General features: G+C 39.8%; 3 protein-coding genes across 7 annotated transcripts; 2 read left to right on the top strand and 1 right to left on the bottom strand.

Annotated features, from left to right (window-relative positions):
• The first annotated feature begins 2752 nt into the window (after positions 1-2752).
• Positions 2753-6720, top strand: LOC112196790 (protein CDC73 homolog). Of its 4 annotated transcripts, XR_005809790.1 has the most exons (6): positions 2753-3904; positions 4028-4110; positions 4229-4720; positions 5054-5210; positions 5514-5703; positions 5855-6720. XR_005809790.1 is itself a non-coding variant. In XM_024337230.2 (3 exons), exons 1-3 carry the CDS (start codon positions 2848-2850, stop codon positions 4319-4321), a joined length of 1233 nt encoding a protein of 410 aa, XP_024192998.1. In that variant the 5' UTR covers positions 2753-2847; the 3' UTR covers positions 4322-4772. The 4 variants fall into 4 exon arrangements, 1 of the variants encoding a protein (XP_024192998.1); XR_005809791.1 differs by lacking the exon at positions 5514-5703 and having other exon boundaries at positions 4229-4596; XR_005809789.1 differs by lacking the exon at positions 5514-5703.
• Positions 5562-6320, bottom strand: LOC112196793 (non-specific lipid transfer protein GPI-anchored 5-like). The gene is made up of 3 exons (XM_024337233.2): positions 5967-6320; positions 5813-5875; positions 5562-5724 (listed from the first exon to the last, which is right to left on the bottom strand). Exons 1-3 carry the CDS (start codon positions 6280-6282, stop codon positions 5600-5602), a joined length of 504 nt encoding a protein of 167 aa, XP_024193001.1. The 5' UTR covers positions 6283-6320; the 3' UTR covers positions 5562-5599.
• On the top strand, positions 6392-8695 carry LOC112196792 (non-specific lipid transfer protein GPI-anchored 20). Of its 2 annotated transcripts, XM_024337231.2 has the most exons (4): positions 6392-7826; positions 7921-7947; positions 8145-8204; positions 8307-8695. In XM_024337231.2, exons 1-4 carry the CDS (start codon positions 7484-7486, stop codon positions 8507-8509), a joined length of 633 nt encoding a protein of 210 aa, XP_024192999.1. In that variant the 5' UTR covers positions 6392-7483; the 3' UTR covers positions 8510-8695. The 2 variants fall into 2 exon arrangements, with proteins under 2 accessions (XP_024192999.1, XP_024193000.1); XM_024337232.2 differs by lacking the exon at positions 7921-7947.
• Positions 8696-17604: the final 8909 nt, after the last annotated feature.

Genomic DNA, 17604 nt, shown 5'->3' with positions numbered 1-17604 from the left:
GAGATCACACAAGTGCTATATAAAACTGGATTTTCAGAAGGAAGGTGTTATGAGAAAGTATTATATTTACAAGGGTAGAACTAGGGACATGGTCATGTTCAGTCTTCTTTATGTCATGTTTAGTCTTCTTTCTACTGAATGTCAGATTGTCTACGATGTTAGAGTCCTCTTAATGATCTCCAACTCAGATCAATGTGATGAGTAATATCAAACGTAGAATTCAACCGTTCTGAATTGTGATAATTTAAGGGTTTTAGTGACAGTTGTCAGCACTGATATGCCGGTTGGATGCTAGCAAAAACTCATACATTCTTTAACAAATTACATATAGGTTATTGACAAAAGATGTCTTAACAAATACATCTTTTTAAAGATTGAATTATAGATTGTTTGGGGGGGGGGGGGGGGGGGGGGGGGGGGCGGGCGAAAGCTTTTAGGAGAGCAAGACAACATTGATTTTTTTTCCCTTGTCTATCTTGATTAAACTTCCTTGCTGTGGATGATTCAACCTCCTGTGTTAAATGAAGTTTAATTTCTAGATAATAACAAATTTTGAGCAAATATTCTTCAATACACCGACAGTGCAGATGACTTAGCACCATAATCTCAATTCTTGATATTTATAGTCAACATTTTTTTAGTAACAAGTTAACTTAATATTATCTAGCCGTCCACCTCTTATTACAGTTTTGAGTTTGATTATAGTTTTTTTACTGTGTCAACACCAGGCTAATATGATATAAAAAAGGAAATAAAATCCATACTCCTATCATTTTTTGGTTAAAAATTCTCATAACAAGATAAAATTTAAGCTATTAGATAAAAAATTTAAGTTACCAAAAAAGAAAATGTGGAGTATGAATTTCACTCCCCTATAAAAGGTCTCCCTTCAGTTTAACCTAAAAGAAAAGATGGAGTATGGATTATAAGTTATAGCAAATTACCACTAACTACACTTTTTATCCAATATTTATCATTAACAGGCCTTTTTTTTATATTTCCCTTGCGGTACTGTTCATGACCCATGCGCAAGGTCCATATCCAGTGCGGCCATTTTCCTACCAATTTTTTGAATTGTTCTGTTAATGAGAAATTACAAAAATAACCTCAACTGATTTCTAATGGTAGCACTGACCCTCAGTAGTGTACTGATCCTCAGTAGCACTCAACAATAAATATATTTCAGAGATCGCATTATGAAAAAAGAATATCTCTACATTCCATCTTTATTTTTCTTAGAAACAACTCATTTATTTAATAATTCCAAAAACTATTTGTACATATTACAATATGAAACTTAGACACTATCATTTATCTCTGACTTTGCTGCTTCCGCATACAAGCAGTAGTGTACTGAGGATTAGCAGTATGTCACCCCCAGCAGTATACTAGCCCCAGTAGTACACTGACCCCCAGTAGTGTACTGACCCTCAGTAGTGTATTGATCCGCATTAGTGTACTGATCCGCAGTAGTGTACTGGCCCCCAATAGTATACTAGCCTGGCCTTCTCGCGTTTGCTCACTTCATCATTGCTTTCATTAGCTCCATCCTAATCCAATAAGAAAGTACCATAAACACAAAACTAAAGCAATACACAACACCACCAATCCAATAAGAAAGTACCATAAACACAAAATCATAATTTCCCAGCAATAACAAACAAACAAACAAAAGCATGAAATGATCCACATTAGACATTACTCCACCCAATACATGTGATCTGCCTCATATCACCCTAAACCTCAAGCATCAAATTCAGTTACACAAACCAAATACCTGGCACACAGGCTGGCCCAGTCGCTCGGGGTACTCCACCGCCCCAGCTCTCAGAGATCCGGTAACCTGAGAAACGTAAATTCGACTAGTAAAATAGAAAACAAAACAACAAATAGGACCAGATCTGAAAATTTTCAACTGGAAAGTACTGCAAGCTACTTTAACAAATAAGGAAAATAAAGGAAAGATTCGGCTAATTACCTCATCCTTGCCCTCACCGTCGTCGTCATCTCCCTCGCCGCCGTCGTCGTCGTCATCGCCTCCTTTAGCTTCTTCCTCGTCTTCTTTGTCGCCCTCGTCGTCTATTGACTGAACCGGAGGGCCACCGGAGGACTGTACGACCTCCTAGACATCGTCGTCGTCATCTTCATCCTCATCGTGCTAATCGTCGTCATCATCCGCGTCGTTCGTCTTCGTCATCCTCGTCTTCGTCGCCGTCCTCTTCCTCGTCTTCGAGGCGGTCGTCGGAGTCAGAGTTGGAGGACTCTGAAATGGACTCGTACTGCTCCAATTCCTCGATAGTCAAAGGCTTCACTTCTCCGCCTGGGTCTCGCGCTTCCTCGCCGGATTCGCAGCCTCCCTTCGCCGGTTGCTTCGCCGCCTCGATCCGCCAGCTGTTTCGTCCCCTACCTTCGTCGAAGCCCTAGATCGATTTAGGGAGGATTTGGATTTTGGGATGGTTTCAATTTTGGAACCGTTCTGATTTTGGGAGAAATGGGTTATGTGAGTCTGTGGCATGTTTCGTAATTTTCTTAATATTTGAGTGTATTTTCTAAAACTGGGCTGACAGCCTGTTTCAATTATTGACTGCATGGGCTATTGGTTTTGGAGTCTGCTATTGGTAAATAATATTGTTATTTTGTAGTTATTGGTAAAAAGCTCTACAATTTATAGAGTGTGAATTTCACTCTCCCATAAAAGGTCTCCCTTCAGTTTAACCGGGCCACTAGGCCCGTAGTGGTTTGCATGAATTTAAATATATGCAAAGCCCAAACCCAGCTCCCCCTTTTCCCTCATAACAGCGACGACCGACGCCACCGTATCGAACTCCACAAGCAGCAGCAGCAACAATGGACCCTCTCTCCGCCCTCCGCGACTTCACAATCCGCGGCGAGCTCGACAAGATCGTCCGTGTCAACGACGAGTTCCGGTTCGGGTCCGACTACACCTTCCCCTGCTTCGCCGAGACCGCCTACCGCTCCAAGCAAGGCAATCTCTACACCCTCGAAACCCTCCTCCACTACGTCAACAACCACCACGTCAAGCACACCGAGTACATCCAGAACGCCCGCACCCAGGGGATCCCCACCGTCACTTTCCCCGATCGCAAGCCCCTCCTCGATTACCTCACCGGCAAGATCTCCACCACCGACTCCATCGAATTCGTCCTCCCTCAAAACCCTAAATTCCCCGACTTGCCCCTCAACGATTTCCCCTTCTCCGACCACCAGAACGACGTCGCTCACCACACCCCTGACCACAGCTTCGCCGATTCCAAGGATTTGAACCAGATTGAGGCCCCCGTGGACTACATGTCGTTGATTTACTCCAGCGAGAGGCCGTTGAAGGACCGCGAGGAGCTGCTGGAGTGTAAAGGGAGGAACTTTTACGGCGTGTTGACGGCGGCGACGAAGAGGGAGGAGGAACGACAGCGTATTGAGTCGCAGCAGAGGAAGGATGGGCTGGTGGCCAAAAGTAGGTTAATGGGCTCCGACGATAGGGGCATGGCGGGCTACGGTGACGAACTGGGCTACGACCCGACGCCCAAGCCCAAGATGCATTTGAAGGGAGGGAAGATTGGGGAAGGTGTGCCTATAATTCTGGTGCCCAGTGCGTTCCAGACGCTGATTACGATTTATAATGTGAAGGAGTTTTTGGAAGATGGGGTTTATATACCTACGGATGTGAAGGTGAAGCAGATGAAGGGAGCTAAGCCGGACTGTGTTACCGTGCAGAAGAAGTTCAGCAGGGATAGGGATAGAGTTGTGACGGCTTATGAGGTTAGGGATAAGCCGTCGGCGTTGAAGACTGAGGATTGGGATAGGGTGGTGGCGGTTTTCGTGTTGGGGAAGGAGTGGCAGTTCAAGGACTGGCCTTTCAAGGACCATGTGGAGATTTTTAATAAGAGTAAGCGGAAGTTTTGGTCTTGGCTTAAGTGGATTGGTTTAGTTTGGTCATTGAGGTAGTTTATTGTGACTACATTATAGTGAGTTAATTTGTGTTATCTGTCTGTGTTGGATTGCATTGCAGTTATGGGATTTTTCATGCGGTTTGAAGATGATAGTGTGGAGTCAGCAAAGATTGTGAAGCAGTGGAATGTGAAGATCATCTCGGTGAGCAATTTCCCCCCTCTTGAGCTGCTTTTCTGTTTTGATTGTAGCTACATTAGCTGGGATTATCGCTGCATTTTCCACTTGTATCATTGTTCTTATCAATACTATGAATGTGCAGATTAGCAAGAATAAGCGACACCAAGATAGAGCTGCGGCATTGGAGGTGTGGGATCGGCTAGAAGAGTTTGTGCGGTCACGGTCACATTCTTGATGTGTGCATCAAGTTTTGGGGAGAAAGATGTGTTCTGATTTTGGTTGTGACCATTTGGCCCTTTGTACTCGTGGGATTGGAAATGTTTTTATTATTTATTGGATATTGTATCATTATATCTTCTGGAGGAGTGATAAAGTTATGTCATTCAAGAGCACACGGAGAGATGCTTGGTTGGAAGTTTTGTTACATCTATCTTGAGTTTCAGCAACCCTTCATCAAGAGCCCAGGAGAATACTTCACATGGTTTACATAGTTGCAAACCTTGAAAAAAGGTATGCAGGGCCAAAGAGCAAACCTTGTCATACAGCAAATATGTTGAACGGAACCACATGCTATCTTGCAAACCCAGAGAATGGAGACTGAAAAGACTTTGTATTATCAACCTATACATTTAAGGTTGTAGTACTATCAATGAACAGCTTTAAGTACTTCCCCAATTTCATGTTTATTTTCTCATTAGCAGTTACTTCTTTAAATTCCAATGCAACCATTTTAAGGCCCAAAAAGAGTATCAATCTTGATACGTACTGTCATAAATTTTTATCCATTTGATAGTACAAAACCAATGAAACACTTTTACTCTTTGAAATCCTGTACCTTGATAAGTTTTACTGTCATTGAAAAGTGCATTTGTTTTTTTGGCCTATCCCCTCTTCGACACTGATAATTGATTAAAGTTTTGGGCCCAATTTGATCACAACAATGACAATGTTCTAATCTTTGGAACAGGTTTGGACACAATTTGATGATAGTAAAGACTTTTCTGTTATGCTGATGGACTTTACTTGGGGTGAAGATTGCTGCGTGATTCACCTGTGGAGTAAAATGTATGTCGCAGCTGCGAATCTTTGGAACATTGTGTGGGGGTATATCCTAGCATCACAAGGTTAGCTTTCTTTCATGACGATCTTTCTCTTTATATTGCTAGTTTGCTACTAGTGTGCAAATGCATAATATAAAATACATCTAATGTTTCCAAAATTCCAACCGAGTTTCAAAGAAACCTCAAACTTTTTTGACCTTATGCCCTCTTTAATTACTTTATACGCTCAGAACCAGAAACTTTATTATAAAAAAGGAAGAGATCATGAATCATGATGTCTCTTCATAGTACATAAATCAACCTCTCTGAGGTCAGAATAAATAGAAAATAACATGCATTCTAACAACTGAATTCAAAATAATAAAGGAATACATCAACAATCGTCAGAACTCAAGATCCAAGAATATTCAGGAATATGTGTAGCCTGAGAGGTGGGCTAACAGAAAAGAAAATCAGTGCATTGAGAAAGTAGCAAATGCTGCAGCAAAGAGCACAATGAGCTGAGTCATAGACAACTTGATGGAGTTTCCATCTGATGAGCCATCGTCAGTTGATGGTACGGTGTTAGATCCACTTCCTGCACAATATCAACACCATCATGAAAACTTATAACTAGGCCTTCAATTTCATTCATGCATAATCAAAAGAATCATACTATTTTGTACCTGAAGGAACTGTGTTTGATGAATCATCGGGTGTTCCTGCAGGAGAGTCAGCTGGAGAAGCAGCTGCATAAATATAGTAGTACAAGCAGTTAGCAGAAGGTTAAAACCTACAATGAGGCAAAAATCAAAGACTTTAACATCTGCGTCTTCTTACCGTTACACTGGCTGAGGGGTGGAGTCTGAACATTGCAAGCACCGGGTAGAGCGCGAGCCTGAGTTTGATTAACATTGACCCCCAGTGATGATCCACCGCCATTAATGACCTGGCACAAACACTGTGGGGATGATTGGACAACGGTAGCGAGCTGCGAGCAGCATCCTGAAGATGGGGTCGAGGAGTTCCCAGTAATGTAATTCAGGCACGGGGACATGCTTATTATCACATTTGTGCAACTTGACTGTGCTGCTGCTCTTGCCAAGAAAATGGTCACCAGAACGAGGAAGAGACTCTTTTCAATTCTTTGTGCCATTGTAGGTTCTTGAGTTGGCGTAATTTCAAAATGCCTGAGATCACTGAAAGCTGTACTGGTACTAGAGGCTTTGTTTAATCTGGTGAAATGGGTTGAGTGATATGTGCCTTTTGTAGGGGGGATTGAATCGAGAAACAGACAGATGTGGCTTAGGTGGGTAACCAACCCCTCCTAATATAGTTTCATAGAGTTATCTTTGAAAGGCTAACCTTGCGTTGGAGTAGTTTAGAGGTCGGTTATTGGAGGTGACCAACTTCTATTATTTTTGTTAACGTACCAATTCTTAGGTGTTCGAAGCTGGAGACTTTAGGAAACCACCTGATCCAGATAGCAAGTTCTTAACTTTCCTGGAATACTAATTAAGAAGGATATAAGAGGTGTAATATTGCCTCCTTTACTTTTAGGCACATTGGTGAACTACTCCAAACTCTTACTTTTTGTTTTTTGTCCCCTTCTTTCTGTATTTGCATTGACAACATGTGTTGCACACGAGAAATGTTGGAATTTGGAAATAATAGCTATGATCAACAAAAGGTCGATCTGCCCATAATTATTTGGTCTAGACTCTAGCGTAATAAATCTTCCTCTGATAAGTTGGAGTTTCTGAGTACGACTCTCGTAGTCGTATATAGAAGTTCCAGTTGTTGTAGAGTCTATCCAGTAATTCCTCAGATGGGTTGTAACTACAGGAGTTTCGGTTCTCAAATGAGTATTGAAGTTATAAAAGAAGTGGCTCTGTAACCCTCTGTAAAATTAAATTCTTTACTTGGACCCTTTATCAAGAGTGTTTTTCTTATATGAGATTAACATTCCTTCATTCCTTTATCTTGAAAACTTTCGAACAGATTTTCAGCTATTAACCAACCAAGAAGCCCCAAAACATCAGAGTTGACGTATGGGATTAGAGATGGGCTCCAAACACAGATGTCAAATAATGCTAATCTCACCTACTTAAACCCGCTCTGCTTATACAGATCAAGTTCGTTAAGGTAGTTCAGCTCCAAAACCAAACTCAAATCCAACTTTTATTTTTAGTCCTCATCGGTTCCACTGGTTCTTAATCTCCTTCATCTATAAATACTCCCATAGTTAACAGAAGCAAGTCATTAAACCCACTGTTTCTACTTGGCTAAAACACAAGCTTGTGCAAACATTCAACTCCAACAAAAGCACTAATTTGATTCCCACCTATATACTAGCAATGGCGATTTCAGTGCCTTCTCCCTGTCTGGTACTCATGGTCTTGGCAATGGCTGCTGTCTCGGTTATGCCAGTTGTCTATGGCCAAGTTGGCACCCCTTGCTCTGCTGCTACAATTGCGAGCTTCAGCCCCTGCATGAACTTTCTTACTAACAGTACCGCTAACGGTACTGCACCAACCGCAGACTGTTGCAATTCGCTTAAGAATCTCACAGGTACCAGCAGGGACTGTATGTGCCTCATTGTAACTGGAAGTGTTCCCGTTCAACTACCGATCAACCGTACTCTCGCCATCTCTCTTCCTCGTGCTTGCAACACCCCTGGCGTCCCACTCCAATGCAAAGGTAAGAAGTTCTTTTGTTAATATTGTTGGATGTTGATATTATTCTGTGTATCTGTTCAAATAAGTGCTAACATGATCATGTTACTAATGTTCAGCCACTGGTACACCTCTTCCTGCTCCAGGTACCATCAATAGTTCAAAACTTTAAACCAGTTGAATATATTGAGTGGTGTTCTCTTGTCAAATGGTCTGACATGTTATGTAACCATCTAACATGTTCTGATTCAGATTCATCTGATTGATGGACTAGAGAACGTTACTGATAATCTATAGTTGCTAGGTTTTGTGAATTATATATTGACTAAATTGTGTTTTGCAGGTCCTAACTCTCAAGTACCAACTTCTTCTCCTGGAGCTTCACCATCTGCCAGTCCAACAGGTAAAATCCCTTCAATCACTAAATTTTGCTTGAATATCTGTGCCTCATTTTTCTATTGTTTTAATTACTGATGTTTGACCAATACATGTTTCTGTTGAGCAGCTTCTACTGTCCCTGAACCCACCTCATCTGCTGAATCACCAGAATCAGACAGACCACCATCATCAACTGGGGGCTCTGGAGCTCCAACAGCTACTACTGGGAGCCGCCCAGCTCTGACTCCATCGGCTGCCAAGCCTTCTTACTCTCTGTCACCTTCTCTTCTGCTATTTGCTTCAGCAGTTCTGGTGTTGAAGTTTTACTAGGTTGATCTTGTGCATCCTTACTTCTTTATGCATCTATTGATAATTTGATACACAGTATGAGAAATATTCTTTTGTGAGTGTGTGTGACTATTGTTTTTGGCTACTTCAGATCATTGTAAGCCATGTTGGCTAATTATTTACAAAAACATGATTTTTTGTATTATATATCTTGAATCAGTACAAGTATTTGCTCATTTATATGGATTTTTCAGATGATTTATTAGTAAACACTCCACCTATCCTGTTATCCAGTAGCTTCTCGATGCTATTTCCTATTCTGATATGGAAATTTTCCCTTTCTGGATTAAGCAATACTATTTCTTATCATGCTCTGCGAAGATTCCTCGTCTTTTGGAAAGGAAAACTAGCCCTATATAGAGGCCGTATGCCTCCACAATAGGCACATTCATCCATAGCTGGGCTGCAATGGGACTTCGTTCTGATGAACGTAGTCACTTCAAACCTGCGAAATTTGGTGTTGCAGCTTCTGTTCACCCAACACAAAATTTCTTCACCAACTCATCACAACATGCCATAAAATATGCTGATGAAACTTTTGAAAAACGGAGATTTGTGTTTGATGCATGCCTCAAAGATTGCACTTCTCAGGTCTAAAGCTACCAATGCCACCGTCCCAAATCTCACACGCGTTGAAGTCCTGTCTGCCCTCATCTGGAAATGCGCAATGGAATAATCAAGTTCAACACATTTTATCTTCTTATAATTATGGATAAATAAATATGTGCTCAAAAAAATGAAAAATAAATAATAGGTAATCCCCTCCCGCTTAGATGAAGCTTTGTTGAGTTTCTAATAATCTCTCACTGTAATTCTAAGTTGGAGACCAGCAGGAAAACGTGTGATTGAAATCAGATGTTGTCTTCCATTGTTTAGAAATTATGAGGTACACGGATGAAGAAGAAAGTTAAGCACAACTGCACAATATCCAAATCAACATGCAGCCAAATGTCTATGGTTACACTTCCTAACTCGAGCAAGCTCAATTTATTTAATATCGCCATCACCTCCATTTTGAAGGACGAGGAATATTAAAATCAGAAGCAAAAAACACCCATGAAAGAACTGGGACCAAAAAAAAAAAAAAAAAAAAAAAAAATCTTTAGCACAACGAGACAATCAGTGCAATGAGCTTATGCATTTTATGGAAGAAATTTCACTTGGGAAATAATGCTCCACAAGATAAAAACATTCACTTCCGGAATATACTTGCATCCAAATCGATATGTATGTGAGCATCCAAACCCTCTCTTATTTTACATACACTCAGCAATCTAAATCCATAATTTAACCATTCAAAAGTTAAATCAACATTTAAAGATTATCTCTGCAAAAATTCATTGTAAACAAAAATCGTTTACTCATTTCAATGCATCAAACTAATTGACGATTGTCATGAGACTGTTAATTTTCACCGTAGTTGTTCATTTGTTTGATGCAATCGATTGAATAAATGATTTTTGTTTAGGTGTAAAAATTTTGCAGAAGAAATCTCACAAATAAATCGATAGAATTACTCTTAAAGTGGACTGCCTAAGAACTGAGGAAAATAACTTTTACACACTAGAGAATCACTAACCATACATTCAAACCCAGACAAGCCTACATGCTCTCCTCAAATGATTTACGCCACAACAAAATGCAATGGTTCGCCGACCCTTAAATATCCAATATCAAGTTATATTACAAAGATACATTGGTAATCTGAGCAGTTCTTGGCAACTAACAGAAAAATAATATAAAAGTAGGTTACAAAGATAACTTATTGGCAAATTGAAAGCGGTGGATACTATGCCTCTACACTCTTATACACACCTGACATGCAACTAATTTGTAGGCTGAGAAAGGTCCTAGGAAAAAACATTTAGAAAACCGTTAGAGTGAGTGGACGAAAATATTTTTTTTTTAAGGAAATATAAATATAATTGTAATGCTTTTCCAAAACTATTTTTTCCTTAAAACCCATGCATGCAATACGATTTCAAAGAAAATACTTCCAACTTCTGAAATACTGATATAAACCCAATGGTCAACTTACATGAGCAATAGGTGGTACTCTACTGGTAGCTCTTACTAGGCGACCACTAGGTTCATCTCACATGTAGTACTCACAAGGTGGCCACTAAGAATTAGACAGTGGAAAGGAAGGGTCATGGTATACAGTTACTCACCCCAGCTCGAATATCTAAACTCATATTGTTCAAAAAGCCCACGGATCAAGCATCGGCCCTCCGGGCTTGGCTCGGCCCATCAAAAAGCCCGCAATAGGCTCGGCCCTGTGGGTAGAGGGTCGGGCTTGATTAAGTTGAAACCCGGCCCGGCCTATAAAAGCCCGTAAACTATTATGTGTGTGTGTGTGTGTTTATAAATATATAAACTTATAAACACACACACACACACACACATATATAGATATATATATATATATATATATATATATATATAAGAATTTTCTCAGGTGCGGATGTCCGTACTTAATTTTCAGTACGGATTTCCTGTTTTCGACCACTTTCCGGCCACATTTTTACATCTTAAAAATTCGGTACGGATTTCCTGTTTTTGACCACTTTCCGGCCACATTTTTACATCTTAACCGTTCAGTTTTTAGGTCCTAGTGTATAGATCATCTCTACAAAATTTCAGCCAATTTGGTGATCGTTAAGGCATCAAAAACTGCATTTTACACGAACGGACCGAATCTGTCAAACTGGAACCGTTCGTATTTATAATGGTAAATTGCAGTTTTGGATGCCTTAACGATCACCAAATTGGCTGAAATTTTGCAGAGGTGATCTATACACTAGGACCTAAAAACTGAACGGTTAAGATGTAAAAATGTGGCCGGAAAGTGGTTGAAAACAGGATATCCGTACCGTCCGCTCGGTACAGACGTCCGCACCTGAGACGGACTGTATATATATATATATATATATATATATATATATATGTGTGTGTGTGTGTGTGTGTGTGTGTGTGTGATCATCCCAGGAACATAGCACATCGTATCAGAATGTTCAGAGTAATAAACTGGAATAGCACACAACTGTAAATTGTTTGAAATGGGTGGTAGTGACAAACTCACAGTAAAAGATAATCGAGGTCTTTTGTTTTTTGCCTCAAATTTGAGACTCCCAACAAGGGTTTCAGCTGAAAATATATAGATATGAGAGTGTGTGTGTGTGTGTGTGTTTATAAATACACACACACACACACACACACACACACACACACACACACATATATATATATATATGTGGAAATTCTCATACTTCTATATAGAATATGTGCTAATGTGCATATATATTCTACATAACATGACTACGGTTGACCAATTCGATCAGATTAAAAAATATGGTGAAATTAACTAAATTTTTTACCACACTCATAATTTATTGTAATAATCTCATTCAACAGTCGGTTTTTATATTTTCTTTTAATTGATAGTGGTTGCCCTTTAGATTGTATGATATATAAATATAGATTTATAAGAGTAACTAAGTTTGACCTAGTTGATCGAATTCAAAACAACAACCAAATTGGCTAGATTTTTTACAACCACCATAAAACATTACAATCTCTCCATCGAGCGGTTGGTTTCTCCAAATTCATTTTTCACTTCATGGTTGCTTTAAAATGAATTCAACAATTTAAATGAAATGTATAAGTCAATACAACTTTAGGAGGCAAATTGGTATAGACTAACATCTTTTGTAATTAAAATTAAATTTTTTTATCTTATGTCCACGCATATCCATCGATTGAATATTTACAGACGTGATGTAAAAAAAAAAGCAATTTTCGCGGTTGTCACTCCATCAGTCAACCAAGAAGACATACAAGTGACAACGGTTGACCAATTCAATCGGATTCGAAAATATGGTAAAATTAGTTAAATTTGTTACCACATTCATAATTTATTGTAATAATCACATCCAACGGTTAGTTTTCTCATTTTCTTTGAATTGATAGAGGTTGCTCTTTGGAGTGTATGATATATAAATATAGGTTTATAATTATATCTTTAAAGATTTATTTGTAAATACAGCCCGCAAGGCCCAGCCCAAAAAAGCCTTCAAGGCCCGCTTTATATGGACGGACTTGGATCCTTCAATTTACAATAAAGCCTAGCCCGGCCCGGCCCGGCCCGTTATTATTCAAATATGTAGTAAGGCCTGACCCGACTCGTTGATGAGGCCTAATCATACGAATAGGCGATGAATAGAGGAAATTGTCAACTAGTCATCTCATGCCATCTAGAGAGTAATGGCAACCATGCATATGACGCATAGGAGGGTACTGCCAACCGGAATACTAGGAGAATATGATTAAAGGGTACTATCGATTACCCAACTCATGCCATTTGCAGGGTGTTGCCGACTAGATGATGCATCAGAGTGTACTGCTGATGGAATGTTACATAGAGGGTATTGCTGACCAGGTATAACACATGCATGCACTGATAGTATAATGGATTAAATTCTGCTTACTACCTTATACTTTCAAGGGTTCATCAGTTTAGTCCCTGCACTTCTAATTTAATCAGAAAAGTCCTTGCACTCTCCAATTTCATTAATCGTTCCAATATGTCACTATTCCGTCAATTTTTGCTGTTAAAATGCTGACGTAAGACCTTCTAACAGGGAAAATTCCCAAACTACCCATCACTAGGCAGCCCGCCGACGCGTTAATGTTGTGAATGCAGATGGGTAGTTTGGAAAATTTCCCCAAAAATTGACGGAGTGGTGACGGATTGGATTGATTTGATGAAATTGGAGAGTGCAAGGACTTTTCTGATTAAATTAGAAGTGCAGGGACTGAACTGATGAACCCTTGAAAGTATAGGGTAGTAAGCAGAATTTAGTCCTAATATAATTAACCTCCTAATAACCACACCGAAACCAGAAATCGATTAACTTGCTAAAATAAAAATTTAAGTCTCAAAAGGGGAAAATATCTTAAGAACTTGCATGACGCATTTTAAGGTTCTCAATTCTAACTGAACCAAGAAGGTAAACCATATCTCACAACCAATTGCCGAGAATTATCATCATATAAACGAGAATATAATTTCATGAAATTTCGACAAATCATAAGTAGCTTTTGTATTTGAAATCATTATTCAGTTATTGCCAATTTAAATCGATACGCTAAATTAATATTTTTGAAAGGTAGTATTGCATGCATCAATAACATAACAGTAGTCCACTCACAGAAATACAGTTATGCCAGCTATCAATCGAATTCCTTCTCAAACGAAGGTTCTACTCGTCGTCTTGTACAATATGATAATTTGGAACCATTAATTGAAGAACCAAGGATTAACTTCGAATAAATAATGAAACTCGGAACCCTATAACGATAACCGGTCAAAAGCCCGAAATTCGAATTCACATCGGTACAAGCTTAAATTTCAAGGGTTATGTCGACTCAATAGTTCTACCAACCTGGTGACGGAGATCTGATGATCAGATTTTTACGAGTCGAAACCATAAGAATTTCAGATTAATCACTAAATGTCTAGAATGTGCTATAAGAGTTATGCCTACATACTCACAACACTCAGCTCTACCTAATGAGTTAAAATAGCTAACCAGAAGATGTAGCATGCACCCCCAAGCTGCCTAGGCCCCATGCGCCACCACCTCAATCCCAATCCAAAGCCAAAGGCTAAGACCTATACCAAAATGTTCACAACAAAAAGTGGACCAACTTCTATAACTGCACCTAAGCTCGATTATGAGTAGGAAAGTTGGAATTCACCTAAAAAGTCTCGACAACCAAAACTTTGGTGCTTCGACTCTCCTTCCTCAAGTTGAATTGACGAGTGAGGCTTGTACTGTTGGAATGAGGATGATAGAGGCTTCAAAACTTCATGTGGTGGCATAGCCTGAAATGGTCGGAGCACGGCGAACAATTTAGATTGAGCTGACGTACTCGTTGCAAACAAAAGCCTTTGATTCTCTTTCTTATATGCCAATTGAGATGACTGGAGGGCAATAGTCGAGGAGTCATGGATCGTTGGTCCCATCGCGAATGGTGAAGCGTCAAATGAGGGTGGGGGTCGGAGATTGGTTCAGGTCAAGTGCTTGGGTCTGTGGGTTGATTTAGGTAGAGGCTCTGAATTTATTTGGGAAACTCCTTAGCTCTAAAAGAAAATTTTCCCTTTTGGACGCTTTATATCGGGAAATTTTCCAACATAGTAACTTAGTTTCCTTAGATCATAAATTATCCATACGAAATTCAATTTTGATGTTTTTTGTGTCGGTGGACTCAGTTTAACATATTATGCAACTTTTAAGAAGAAAAATTTCTCAAATTCTGAATCGAAGAAAAATGTCATTTTTTAAAGTCCGCAATTGTTATAAACGAGAGTGAAATGTAGAAATCTTATTGTTTACCTTCCAAATAACTAATAAACGGTAAATGCAAATGCAGGTGTAAAAATTAGGTTTGAATGCCAAATACCCATCTTCCTTATTAATCTTGCCACCGTTGAATTTCTCAATGCTACTACTGTTACTGGCAACCTTGTTAATCATAGTTACGATCCAATTCTTCAAGCTCAAGTTCTTTTCTTTCACATTCCAATTCCCAATGGCCAAAAACTATCGACGTTTCCCTTTCTGTCCTTACGTTTGAAGGTTTCATTGAACTCACTGTCGCGGAGCTCAAATTTACTAAAGGCCTAGTCTTTGACCACTTATTCAACTCCTTGTGATGGTGGTTGTCCATCAGAAGAAGCCTCAACTACTTAGTCGTCCATCATGGGTTCAAATAGTACGGGCCGTATGGCTGGTGTGAATCCTGCGAAAATTTAAGGAGTTAATGACACTCAGAAATTTTTCTGAAGTTTTCTTGCAGTGAAGCCTTAATTCAACTTGAGAACTTGATATAGAAGTATATATCAAGACAATTCAGTGGGAATCTTGGACACTCGAGCTATTTATTATGGATTTTGAAACTTTGTGGTTTAAGAAAATTTATTTTTAAATTGAAGATATTAGGAGGGTGCGATCTAGATTGTTGATCACAATCATCGTCTACTATGAGCCATTCATCTATTTGCATGGGGTACTGGATCAAAGGGGGGTACTAAGCAGCTCATCCAATCGAGTCCTCACTGCCCTCATCTCTACCTGACCAAACATGAAGGTCGGTTTCTGCCATGCAAACAGCGCCTTGCCCGTATTCGATCTTTACTTTTGCAGAAGCTTGACTAACAGGGTCACCATTAATCCTAACTTCAAAATTTATTTGAACCACTCCTTCACATTCAGGATATGACACCCAAAATTGCTCAAACCGGAACAGCTTCCTCCTCCACCTATTTGGTGAAGAAGCAACACAAATCTCGACCAGCAACGGACTATGATCGGGTGAACTAGGGTGAAGATGTGTAGTAGATGACCTTGAAAGGAAGTTCCTTAATTATGCATTCCAAATACTTCTATGCAGACGTTCCTTAGTTTGGTGATCGGACCATGTATAAGGACTTCCATAATAACACATGTTGAGTATAGAACAATCCACCATTGCCACCTGAATTGCCTGCATATAGCCAGCCTCCTCTCTTCTCCTCTAGATTTCTCCGATCTATTGAAGATGTCATTAAAGTCACTACTAATAGCTATGACAGAGCTATCTCTGCTGTTAACTGGCGCATCAACCCCTATGTCCTGCTCCGATCACCGGTCTGGGCGTACCCATACATACAGGTCAGCCTCTATCGGTCTATCCTTCAGCGGAACCTCGAGTACTTACTGTGGAGACACAATTTACACCAGCTCTAGAAGAAGTGATTGACTGCTGAGAAAAGACTGAATTGCCCACACAGGGAAATTACTAAATAACCAAAACGCCCCCTAGTTCACCCGATCATAGTCCGTTGCTGGTCCAGTCCACTGTCGACATGGATTCATAGTCCAATAATCGGCTCTACACATTGGCCCAAGGACCAATGCGTAACCCATGGTTCCATCAGGGTCTGTCCAATCCGGACAAAAGGCTCTTTCACTAACCCATATGGTGGCCTATCGGCTAGGTCTGCTCAGCCACGTAGGACGGCTATCTAGCCCAACTACATGGTAAAACTCCAAAAGGGTTTCGGGAAACTCTCACTTGGACCTCAAGGCAAGCCAATTTGGACAACATGTCTCCGGTTTTTATCAACATTGTTAGTATTAATACACATCATTTTTAGTCACTTTGAGGCAATCAATTGATCAAGTATCACTCATACACTCGACTAACCCACTGTTAATTGAAAACAAATACTGACTTGACCGTCGGAGCCCATTTGGCAAGTACTACACTGGTGTTCATCTAACCAAAGAGTTTCGATAGTCTTTTCTTATTATGCTGGTGATCTAGTCAACAAGCTTGATGAAATTGTGCTGCAACACCTACTGTTACATCCACGTGCCTTACTGAGTAGTGCCGGATGTGCACAGGCACATATCATTCATCCACAGAAAGACTACATGTGGAGATTTATCTCCCCAAGCCTTCCCTAAGCATGCCTTTGTCAAAACCAACTTATACTCTTAAAGTTTCCAATTGCTTTCCATCACATAGGGTTTCAGAAAGAAACAAAACCCTAGGTTTTTCCTATTTGATGAGGTCGACCCCTAAGCATGCCTTTGTCAAAACCAACTTATACTCAGGGCCGGTCCTGACATTTTGATGGCCTGAGGCAAACAATTTAAATGTGGCCCTCACATAAAAAATTTATATAATCGAACAAATTTTTATATATATATATAAGTTAAACCCCTACATTAATGTTAATGCAAGGAAAAAAAAAAAAAAAAAAGGTGTTCAATTCCAAAATAATTTTTCACTTCGAAGTTGAAAAAATAAAAAAGAACAAAAAATAGGCTACTGTGTTTCGAACCTTGATGCTGCAATATATTACCACTGCGCTAGCGTGGCCGCATTGTAGTAGATACGCGAAAAAAAATTATATAATCATAAACAAATATATGTAAAATTAAAAATTAAAAAATTAAAAAAACTTGGCGGAGGCCCGTCGGAGAGTGGTGGCCTGAGGCGACTGCCTCAGGCAGCAACCCTTATAC

Source organism: Rosa chinensis, chromosome 4 (genome assembly GCF_002994745.2).
Source record: "Rosa chinensis cultivar Old Blush chromosome 4, RchiOBHm-V2, whole genome shotgun sequence".
Classification (NCBI taxonomy): Eukaryota; Viridiplantae; Streptophyta; class Magnoliopsida; order Rosales; family Rosaceae; genus Rosa; species Rosa chinensis.
This window is presented reverse-complemented; position numbering and strand designations above follow the sequence as displayed.